The sequence below is a fragment of the Salvia splendens genome, chromosome 5 (genome assembly GCF_004379255.2).
Source record: "Salvia splendens isolate huo1 chromosome 5, SspV2, whole genome shotgun sequence".
NCBI lineage: Eukaryota > Viridiplantae > Streptophyta > Magnoliopsida > Lamiales > Lamiaceae > Salvia > Salvia splendens.
In genome coordinates this window covers 14844137-14856463 of record NC_056036.1, presented here as the reverse complement: position 1 = coordinate 14856463, position 12327 = coordinate 14844137, and the positions used below count along the sequence as shown (strand labels likewise).

The 12327-nt window shown below is 36.2% G+C and overlaps 1 protein-coding gene and 1 pseudogene across 1 annotated transcript; both read left to right on the top strand.

Annotated features, from left to right (window-relative positions):
• The first annotated feature begins 3996 nt into the window (after positions 1-3996).
• On the top strand, positions 3997-7605 carry LOC121805434 (zinc finger CCCH domain-containing protein 25-like). The gene is made up of 9 exons (XM_042205283.1): positions 3997-4248; positions 4949-5047; positions 5210-5643; positions 5836-5902; positions 5989-6042; positions 6645-6713; positions 6822-6887; positions 6976-7044; positions 7131-7605. The coding sequence occupies exons 1-9, from the start codon at positions 4138-4140 to the stop codon at positions 7212-7214; spliced, it is 1053 nt and encodes a 350-aa protein (XP_042061217.1). The 5' UTR covers positions 3997-4137; the 3' UTR covers positions 7215-7605.
• A 2572-nt stretch (positions 7606-10177) lies between these two features.
• Positions 10178-11771, top strand: LOC121803226 (annotated as a pseudogene).
• The last annotated feature ends 556 nt before the right edge of the window (positions 11772-12327 follow it).

Below are 12327 nucleotides of genomic sequence, written 5' to 3'. Positions count from 1 at the left end.
ATCCGTGATAAAACTGAATGGAGTCAGACACATTTCTGGATTGCAGAGAAGTTTGATTTCGATTGGGCAGCTTGATGCAGAAGGGTACACCGTGACGTTTGGCTGCAACAATTGGAAGATTACCAAGGGAGCTATGGTAGTAGCTCGAGGTAAGAAGGAGGGTACGTTGTATACCACAACTAACTCCAAAGATTGCATTGATATTGCAAGTGAGGCAAATAATGCAGATTTGTGGCACTGTCGTCTTGGCCACATGAGCGAGAAAGGGATGAAGATAATGTGCTCAAGAGGTTTACTGCCTGGCCTGAAAACTGTTGAAGTTGGCCTGTGCGAGGATTGCGTGTTTAGGAAACAGAAAAGGGTGAGTTTCTCAAGAGGAGACAAAAAATTGAAGACACAGAAGTTGGAGATGGTCCACACGGATCTATGGGGACCAGCACCTGTGAAGTCCCTAGGAGGCTCTGAATATTATGTGACTTTCATCGACGACTCTACTCGAAAGCTATGGGTTTATTTTCTGAAGAGTAAATCCGATGCGTTTGACGCTTTTAGGAAGTGGAAAGCCCTTGTTGAAACTGAAACCAGGCTGAAGGTGAAGTGTCTAAGATCCGATAATGGAAGAGAATATGAACTTGCAAAGTTCAAGGAGTTCTGCGCCGAGAATGGAATCCGCATGCAGAATGGAATCGCAGAGCGCATGAACAGAACGTTGAACAAGCGAGCAAGATGCATGAGATTGAAAAGTGGATTGCTAAAGATTTTTTGGGCAGATGCAGTCAACACAACTGCATTCCTAATTAATAGAGGTCCATCAGTTCCCTTGGAGTTTCGGATACCCGAGGAGGTTTGGACAGGAAAAGAGGTAAATCTATCTTTCCTACGCATCTTTGGTTGTGTTGCTTATGCTCATGTTAGTTCCGTTGAGAGAAGTAAGTTGGATGCTAAATCTATTAAGTGTACGTTCATTGGTTATGGAGGCGATGAGTTCGGTTATAGACTCTGGGATGAGCAGAACTGTAAGGTTATTCACAGTAGAGATGTCATTTTCAATGAACAAGTATTGTACAAGGATAGATTGGAGGCGTCGAGTCCCAGCAGTTCTGAGCCACAAGTGGTCGAGCTAGACATCTCAAACTCGAGTGGGAGCAAGGAGAGTCAGAATGCTGAAGAGGTGCTTGAAGAAGAACCAAGCACTCCACCACCGACTATTCCGCTGCCTAAATCGACTAGAGAGCGACGTGCACCTGATAGGTACTCGCCCTCTAATTTCGATTTGTTACTTACTGATGGTGGTGAGCCCGAGTGTTATGCAGAGGCAGGAGAAGGCCCTGATAAACGAAGGTGGAAAATTGCCATGGATGATGAGTTTGCCTCTCTTCTCCTGAATGGCACATGAGAGCTTGTGGAACTTCCTAAAGGGAAAAAGGCATTGCATTGCAAGTGGGTCTATCGAATCAAATGTGAAGCTGATGGTAGCAAGCGCTACAAGGCTAGGCTGGTTGTCAAGGGATTTGAGCAACGATACGGTATTGATTATACAAATGTGTTCACTCCTGTTGTGAAACTAACTACTATTCGTTTAGTGTTGAGTATGGTAGTTGCAGAAAATCTATTGTTACATCAGATGGATGTAAAGACGACATTCCTTCATGGTGATTTGGAGGATGAGTTGTACATGACACAGCCTGAAGGATTCGTAGTAAAGGAATGGAAAATCTTGTGTGCAAGTTGAAGAAGAGCTTGTATGGTTTAAAGCAAGCTCCAAAGCAGTGGTACAAGAAGTTTGATGGATTCATGATGGAGATTGGCTATAAAAGATGCTACGCTGACCATTGTTGTTACTACAAGAGGTTTGACAAGAGCTATCTTATCCTGTTATTATATGTTGATGATATGTTGATCGCAAGAGGTGATCAAAAGGAGATGGATAAGTTGAAAAGGCAATTGTCTGAACGATTCTCCATGAAAGATCTTGGAGAGGCTAATCAAATTTTGGGCATGAGAATCGAGCGTGACAAGGCGGCAGGAAAATTGTATCTTTCGCAAGCTGCTTACATTGGTAAGGTTTTGGAAAGATTCAACATGGATAATTCGAAGCCAGTAAGTGTGCCTTTAGGCAGTCACTTTAAGCTGTCAAAGAAGGAGTCGCCGAGTACAAAAGAAGAACGTGCCTTCAGCAATCACTACTAGAAAAATTGTTTCTCACTACACTTTTTTTATCACACTTTATAAAAAGTGCCAGCATAGATGTACTATCTACACACTAGCTTTTCACTGCACTTTATAATATATTGTTACTGCACTTCAACATAAAAAGTGTCATCATAGATGTACTATCTACACACTACCTCTTACTACAGGTACCCGGTGCTGCACTTGCATAAGTGCCATTATAGATGAAGTGTCAGCACAGTAATTTCTAGTGACAATTTTAAGTGTCATTACAAGCCAATTTTCTAGTAGTGAATTTGCAGTATTATGTATGCAATGGTGTGTACGAGGCCTGATATTGCACAAGCAGTGGGAGTAGTGAGCAACATTGGGAAGCAGTTAAATGGATCCTTCGATATTTGAGAGGTATGTGTCTTATGTTTCAATGGCAAAAATGTCGAGCTGGCAGGTTATGTGGATGCAGACTTGGCGTCCAATGATCTTGATGGGAGAAGAAGCACAACCGGGTATGTATTTACTTATGGTGGTACTGCTATTTCATGGACTTCTAAGTTACAGAAGACCGTTGCTTTGTCTACTACGGAGGCTGAATATGTAGCTGCGACAGAGGCAAGCAAGGAGATGGTGTGGTTGCAGAGTTTCTTAGATGAACTTGGGAAGGAGAACAAGAGTAGCATACTCTACAGTGATAGTCAGAGTGCTATTTTCTTGGCGAAGAATCCAGCGTTTCATTCTAGGACAAAGCATGTGGAGTTGAAGTATCATTACATCCGACACCTAGTGGAGATGAAAATCCTGCAACTTGTGAAGATACTTGGAAGTGAGAATCCTGCAGACATGTTTACTAAGGTGGTGACCTTAGAGAAATTGAAGGTATGCATAGCTTCAATTGGCCTTGGAACTTGAAGAGAAGGTTAGGCGATGCTAAGCGGATGAATGGATGAGATCACGAGGAAATGGTTGTTCAGGAGTTGTTAGTCTCCAAGTGGGAGATTGTTAATTATGGAGCCTAATTTATCTCCTACCATGTTTAGGATTTGTTTCCTTGAAGTATTTTTCCTTGTGATATATGTTTCCTAGTTTGACTAGAATTAGGGCTCTCTAGTTGCTTATAAATAGATGTGCTCCCTCATTGTTAAATTATGCTTATTCTGAAATTATATAGTGAAATCCCTAGCTTGGCATCGCCCCCAGACGTAGATACACATTGTATCGAACTGGGTAAACAATTTCTTGTGTTCATTCTCTTTCATATTCGTGATTGCCTGTGTTTATTTCCCAACAGCACGAAGCTAAGGTAAGACTCAAAACTCATCTAACTAAATGTATAATAAAATAGATGAATAAAATAACAAATCAAGTTCAAGTATTGATATAGTAATTATTTAATAATATCATAATAAATTTTTAATGTGTTAGAAGTAAATTAAATGTATAAAATAAAAAATGTTAATCATATATTTAAAAAAGTAATGAGCCGTATACTCACATAAGATATAGTACTTAATTTGGTCACCAAAAATAATTTTACTAGTAAAAAATATAAGTTCAATGTGAAGTTGATATATTATAAGATAGAAAGAGAATAAATAAATAAAATAATATTAGTATAATTATATCCATTTTCATAATTTATCTATATTACAACAGAATAACTACCCCACATTTGTCTCATAATAACTCAATATATAAAATCTTATCAAAATTTGTTTTAAAAAAATTAGCTTCCTTACTAAAAATTCCTAAATGCTACAATGATTTTTAACAGGACCAGGGAATGGTGAAATTGAAGAACATTCTCTTGAAATTCATATAATCTGAGTCCAATAATTTAAAGTCATTATTTCAGGTAGAAGTGGTGACGAAAAAACCCCCAAATTACATAAAGTCAATTAGGGCACAGATCGTCTCCTCCAATTTTGGCGCAATTGCTGTGTATTCTTATTTCTCGACAACAGGTAAAGCATGACAGTGGACGATAACAGCTCCATATACGTCGGTGGCCTCCCCTACGACATTACTGAGGACGGCCTCCGCCGCATATTCTACGTGTACGGCGCCGTCATCGCCGTCAAGGTTCAGTTTCAATCTATTTCGATCTGCTGCTTATCATTTGCATTGACGTCTCTTTTTGTGGAAGGATTTTCAAACTCTAATGCTAGCAATTCCATATTTTTATTTGATTTTTCTAATTCCACGTTTTTTTTGTAAATATTTTCGTTGCAAATTTATCTCTTTAAGTATATCTCTAGATGTACCCTGTAGATTGAAGCCCCTGCTTCAGTGTATTTTTCAGATCTTGAGTTTAAGTTTCATGTCAGTTAGTTATTTATCAAGAACCTCATTTTTAGCTCTTGAGTTTAAGTTGCAAGTTAGTTAGTTATACCTCAAGAAATTCGGGGAGAGGCATTGTTTGCTTTGGGGGTTGCTCCTGGAGTTATTCCAGTTTTCATCCCTAAAAACTAAGAAATTTTTACTGAGATTTATAAACTTATGCTGAATTTCGAAAGATACCTTCTGTGCATATTCTGTACTTCTGATTAAGATTTAAGAGAGCTGGAGTACTTTAAACTAATGATTTGAAAATATAGTTTTTGAAACCCGGTTAAACCAAATCATGAGAAGCCTCTAAAGAGCATCTCGAATGAGTGCCATTTCAGAATCTATATATATTTCGTTTGGTATGCACATGCCAAGTGCCACCCCCTTTGCTCCCTCAAGTAACATTATTCTGCAGAGTAAAGACATTAACAGAAAGCTTTTTACTTATTTCTAGATTATAAATGACCGAACTGTTGGGGGAAAATGCTACGGGTTTGTTACTTTCGCTAATCCAAGGTCATCGGTGCAAGCCATCAGGGAGATGGATGGAAAGGTATTATTTTTGTCCCTTTTATTTTATCTATTACTGTATGGTGATATAGAACCTACAAATAATTCTCATATCATGTGTAGGTGGATTTATTTTCCTTAGATTTTTCTGTATAACTCTGAGTTCTTAACCCCTCAAGAATGATGCACATAATCTTTGATTCAGACCATTCATGGGCGAGTTGTCAAGGTCAATGATGTTAGAAGTAGGAATGGGAAACCGCACTTTAATCGTGACTCTAGGCGTGACTCGGATAGAAGTATAGATGGTGATAGAGGTAGAGATCACGGAAGAGAGGATAGTTATGATCGACACCGTCATCATGATGGACATAGGGATAGGTCTCTAGACCATGAAGAAAACAGGGAGAGAGGCCATGATCGGACACATGGTCATGATCGCATGAGGGATCATTATGTGGATGAAGAGAGATTTCGAGACTATAGCAGACATGTAGATGATGTTGAGCAGGATCATGGGAGAAAGCGTGAGCGCGACTGGGATAGAGATGGTGAAAAGAATACTGAGCAACAGAGAAACGCCATTCATCATAGAAGTGGGGACAAGGATAATGAGCAACAACATCATTATCCGAAGAGGTAAAACTTTCTAGTCCTGGGCTGCCTGCATATTTAATTTGCATTACTCATTATCTTGGTATTTAATGTTGCCAGACAATTCATGATTCTGTCCTACATATTCAACTCATAGCTGTTGCATGTAGTTAATTGATCATTAGTTTTCTGATGGAAAACTGCTAATTGGAATTGTTCACTGTGTATTTTTGCCAGATCCAGATTTGATGATCATGGGAGTAGGGAGATTTCATTGGATTCTTTCAATGATGAAATGGATCAGGTTGAACTCTTGATTGTATATATGTCTAGATCTAGTCATGAAGAAATCTGGTAACTGCTATGCTTATTATTTCTTGTGTTCAACAGGGAGAAAACCAATTAGCAGTTTTAAGTCTGAAGCTTCAAGAAATTCGTAAAGAGGTACTCATTGTAAAAATGTAGAATTAAACCATCCAATATTATATGGCATGGCTATTTTTGTAGCTTGGCCTCTATAATTCAATAAGTTTGAAAATGGGGAAAGATGTAAAAGCAAGCCCTGGTTTAACCTCAATCCAGTTAGGGTGAAATGGTGAACCCAATTAAATTGTGTTCTGTTAATTTGGGCAGAGGCACCACATGTCATGTTAGATCTCATCTCTGTTGTGGTGGCCTGGTAGAAACTTGTTGCCAGTACTATTACATGCCTGTCTGCATGTCCTTATGATAAATACATTGAATTCTGGTTGCATGAAATGAGTTTTTTCCAGCATGTATCTAGATTGGCATCATATTCTTAAAAGCTTTCAAAATCAGCTCATGAGTGAATATTAGAAATGTATATCCATACAATATTCTACATTTCTTTTGATGTATGGAGTAGACCTGTCACTTATTCATAGTTGTATGAACCGATTTATATGTCTAATTGTTTAATGAAAGAACTTCATAATAAATTTGGAACTTGGTTAGATGCCAACTATTATAGTGAAAGATCAGTCACCATTCAGGTGGTAATAGAAATACATTGTTTTATTGATCAGAGATCTGAGATGGAAGAATTAGTTGCAGAAAAACAAGAAGTTGTTTCTCAGTTGCAAGAGAATTACCAGGTAAGTAGTTCGTTTTGGTATAGATTTTATATTACTATATTTTTGTAGTGCATCATTTATTGGCATTAGTTTTGTAGCTTTCCATGATAGTTATTTGTTTGACCTTAGAAATTGGAGGATTCTGTAATTGCTGCAAAGAAGCTAACTTCACGTCGTCACATACAATTAAACAAGGTAGTGCGATGTGCCATTAGACATTATATTTTTCAAGGTAGAAATTCTTATATTTGGTTGCTGTATGTAAATGTTGTAATTTGTGCAGGTGCATAAGTGTTATCTGCACATGAGAGACTGTGATGAGAGATTCAAACAAGCGGAACAAGAACTCCAGGTTTGCCTGCTTATTATCCTTCATGGTTTTATATGAATCCAATTTTTAGTTATTTATATTTCCTGCTCAAAACGTTTTCCTTGCAGTGGCTTGTGGAATCAACTGCGACTGAGTTGGGAAGCGACGGGGGAGGTGTTGGTGATGGCATAGTCACAAATGGGAGGGCTTGATATATTTTTTAGGCATCAAATATCAATGTCATGTGTAACTTTCTTTGAAGTCAGATCTAACCAACAACGAAGTGCAAGATATCCGTTCCATCATGTGTGTCTACATTATCACTATCCATAATATATTGCTTGGCCTAGATCAAATAAACAATCAAGTCAAAGCCGAACAAATGATGCAGGGCAGTTCTCCAGTTCTTGAGTTGTAGAACCCGGAGTTTCTCTTATCAAAGAATCACCCCGTCTAAGGCGCTTAGCTCATAACTCGAGAAACAGGAGCTCGAATAACAGTTTGGAGAATCATAGTATTATTTGAACTGTTAGACAATAGAACTTAGTTCAGATGTAAATGTTTCTTCAGATTATATATATATATATATATATTGATTGTTTTGCTGCTTGTTATTAGTAGAGATATAGGCATGTAAAAAAGGAAAACAATGATGCATTGCAGCAAGACGAAGGTGAGTGCACAAATATCTAATCAGAGTTATATGCATGCGTATAAAAGGGTATATTTATGTATAATAAAATTATACGTTGTGTACATAGGAATTGAATACTAAAGTAGTATTGAATCAATCCAAAAAAAAGTAAACATTAATGAATATGCGTGAAAAATGTGTAGACTAAAAATTTCCTTTGGAGTTGAAGTAGTGAGAATTAAATAGTTTTGATTTGGATGAAATTGATTCAGCACTAATATATTCAAGTTTTATATGGATTAAGCACAAAGGCTTGAAATGGGGCATATAATGCTTAGTGACTCACATTTGCTTAGCTCTATCATGAAATTGCTAGCAAAAAAAGTGGAGCACTAATCATAATGGTAAGTCTTTTGCATGTAAATAAGTACTAGCATTCAAGAGGAGGGAGGAGACTACAATTATTATCTTGCAATTGAAAATGTTGATTAACACGTGGATGAATGGAAAAGAGGCTAGAGAGTAGTAATTAAAAGAAATTAGGTTATGGATTCTAAATATTTGAATTTGTAGTTTTCCCCTTAAAAATAGTTTAAAGATTACAATTTGGGTGGCCTCTAGGTAATGTTACTTGATACTCCACAGTACTGGATGTCATTAATGCTTAGATATGTAGCTAATTAAGTTCATGTTCCACTAATATGATATAGAGTTTTTTTACAATTTTTTTAACGAACCACTATAAACCACTCCAAAAAATTGAATTCTTTTCAATAAAATACATGATACTACTAGCGATACACACATATCATGACACCTTAGTTTTTCCTTTGTCAAAACCTTGGGTATATTAGTTTCTTACCTACAACACTTTCTTTAGACACTCAATTGACAACTAAGCGTCTAATTATCTAGATTTGAATATATTTAAAAACTATATTGTCGAAAATTTCTTTGAAAGAAACCCACAAGGAAAAGTAACACCGACATGAATTTTATTAATCTATAGGGTCAATAGCTTTTGGTGAAAATACATTGGTTTATCATGATAAAATGATCTTCTCATAGTTAGACTCAAGCAATTATTTATACGTACATCACTCAAGGCCATTAAGTTGGATTTAGATGAATTTTGGTCCAGATTAAATTTTGGTTGTTGGATAAGGTGAAGGTGCATACTTTGGCAGCCGTTGATTCGCCCAACTATTATTGAGACTAAAAGCTTCCACTAAATCACATTACCAATCCAAACCAGTGTATTTCTTACTATTTTGCACATTTGGTTGTCAAACAAATTTATGATATTTCTTGAGGTTAATCAAAAGAAGTATACAAGTTTGGGAACTTTTATATAGTTTGTAGTACCGTTTTCAAATTTCCAATACTGTACTCCTTCCTTTTAGTTTTACAATGTGAGTCATATATATATATATATATATATATATATATATAGGGTTGTGATCAATTGAGATTATTTAGCCTAATTGAGAATTGAGATGCATTATAAGCCACTCATTTTTATTAAATGAGTGGTCCAGAATTTGCCACATGGAAAATATTTTTACATTAATTAATTGTGAAAGGGCATATTTGTAATTTCATCATATATTTTATTTAATAAATATTTTTTTTATTTTTTTTAAAAAAATTATTTTTTTTCGATTTTTTATTTTTTATTTATTTTATTTATTTAATTTTTTTTTATTTTTTGTCAACTACATATACAATTCATGTCAACTACACACATGTAATGTCAACTACATATACAATTCATGTCAACTACACACATATAATGTCAACTACATATACAATTCATGTCAACTACACATATATAATGTCAATTATAAGCTGTTGACATTTGATGTGCAGAGCTATTGACATTTGATGTGCAGACTACACATCGTAGTTGACATAATGTCTCAGTAGTTGACATCGCGCGAAAATTTAAAAAAAAATTAAAAAAATTAAAAAAATTAAAAAAAATTAAAAAAATTAAATTTTTTTTAGTTGTTGACATTTTAATACGAGTTGTTGACATTTGATATTCTGGCTATTGAAATGAAATGACGATAATACCCCTTAGTTGACATAATCTACTTGCAGTTGACATTTCAAAATGAGTGGCTGAAAATGCATCTCAATTCTCAATTAAGCTAAAAAATCTCAACCTAACAAGACCCTATATATATATATATATATATATATATATCTTTAAAAATGAAATTAAATGCCAAATACTATATCATTTACTAATAGTTTATGATCAATCCCCATGTTTCAGGTTACTAGTCTAGTGCACACCAGATGTATATTTTACACAAGTAGTACTATTAACAGACAAATCAAGAAACTATACACCTCAAATGAAAATCACTCCACTAATGTAAATCATGCAAATGCAACAAATCCAAATATAAAATTCTCATGCTTCACACGTCTAACCTCCACTAATTCACAATCGATCGATCAATAATTGAGCCAACAACACACACACTCATATAAATATGAGCACAAATTAAGTTGTAGTAAATCTTTAAAAAAATGGAGTGTCTACACTTAGTCTTGATGGTGGCGATGATGACGGTGGTGGTAATGTATGGCGAGGGCGATTTAAAGACCGGCTTCTGCTCTTCATCATGTCCAAAATCCGAGTCGATCGTGGAGAAGTACTTCGACAAAGACCCCACTCTTGCTGCTCCCTTGCTTCGCCTCCATTTTCATGATTGTTTTGTTCAAGTAATTAAACAAAATTCACAACAAGCTAGCTATTTTGATTCTACGTAGTAATAGGTTGATTAATCGTACGTCTCAGGGTTGCGATGCATCGGTTCGTCTTCATCCGAGAGGAAAGCATTTCCTAATCTGGGGCTGAGAGGCTTCCAAGTGATTGATGATGCCAAGCCTCAGCTTGAGGTCGCATGCCCTGGCGTCGTCTATCCTCGCACTGGCTGCTCGCTACGCTTTCGATTTCGTAAGCATTTTCACACATCACAAATAAATAGTACTACTATGTTTTTATCTTTATGTTGTGAATATACTATATTTTGTTAATTACTTACCACTTTGTTACATTATTTGAGAGTGGTGGCCCAAGCTGGGGAGTGCCGACTGGGAGAAGAGACGGCCGTGTTTCTTTGTCGTCCGACGCCTCCAACTTACCCGGCCCTGCGGACTCTGTTGCTGTCCAGAGGCAGAAGTTTGCAGCCAAAGGCCTAGATGACCATGATCTTGTCGCACTAGTTGGTAAACATACTTAATTTTGATAACAACATTTTCCTCTTTTCATTGCTTATAACATTAAGATCAAACCCTCTACATCCATCCACTGCAACAAAAAAATTCGGTAAAAACACTTTTTAATGCTATTAAGGACGCTAATTTGTGTGTTTAATACTTTAATTATACCACCAACGCTTCATAAAGTGTCCTTATTGTTACTGTCCTAACTAAAATTAAGGTAAGATAATTTCCCTCAACTTAGGGACGCTTTCTTTTACATCCTAAATTATGGTTATTTTTAAAAATTTGCTTATCATTTTTTTGGCCCAAAATGATAAGTTTTTTGTAGTGATCGTATTATTCATATCACATACACATCTATGCAGGAGCACATACGATAGGGCAAACGGACTGTCGGTTCTTTCGATATCAACTCTACAACTTTACCATAACGGGGAGTGCAGATCCGAGCATGACTCAAGCGTTCCTGCAGCCGTTGCAAACGCTCTGCCCAAAAGCAGGCGATGGCTCACAGAGAGTGGCTCTTGACAAAGACAGTCAGCTGAAATTCGACGTCAGCTTCTTCAAAAACGTTCGAGATGGCTATGGCATTCTCGAGTCCGACCAGAGGCTGTGGGGCGACGCGTCCACGCGACGAGTGGTGGAGAATTATGCGGGGAATGTGAGAGGGTTGCTTGGTGTTAGGTTCAATTTTGAGTTCCCAAAAGCTATGATCAAAATGAGCACCATCGACGTCAAGACTGGTTTGGAAGGGGAGATTAGAAAGATATGTTCCAATTTTAATTGACTCCATCATCTAGATTCATTTCCATCATCTTTAAACTATTAGTAATATTCGATCTAGTATGCTTTTCTAATCTTCTGTTATTTCGACTAATGCATTTAACATGTTGCAGATTCATTAACTTACCTTTAAATTTAAATTCATTTACACATAAAAAAAACATGGAGACATTCACTGACTATCGGCTTGACATAAACAAATCGTGAAGTCATCGTACTCTTATTGTGTCGATAGTATAAAGCACTAAGTCAATAACTTCATGAGTGTGTGTGTGTCGACTCTTTTACTTGTGTTAAAACTGATTGGATGAACCCTATATTTAGGCATTGTTCGGTTTTATTGCTAGGAAAAATCAAGAATGAAAATTGCAATTATTAGAATGAGTTGTAAAGATAAAGATTAAATTAATACTACTATTTTGTACTTCCTCCGTCCCTATATAGTAGAGGCGTTTCATTTTGAGCACTCATTTTGAAAAAATTATAATAAATAGTTAAAGTACAGAGAAAGTAAAGTAAAAAAGAGAATAATATGGTTAAGAGTCTTCTCTATATTAATCTTTCTCTTATTTTACATTTTCTCTATTTTAACTATTTATTATTATTTTTCCAAAACGAGTGCTGAAAATGAAACGCCTCAACTACATATGGACGGAGGGAGTATGTTG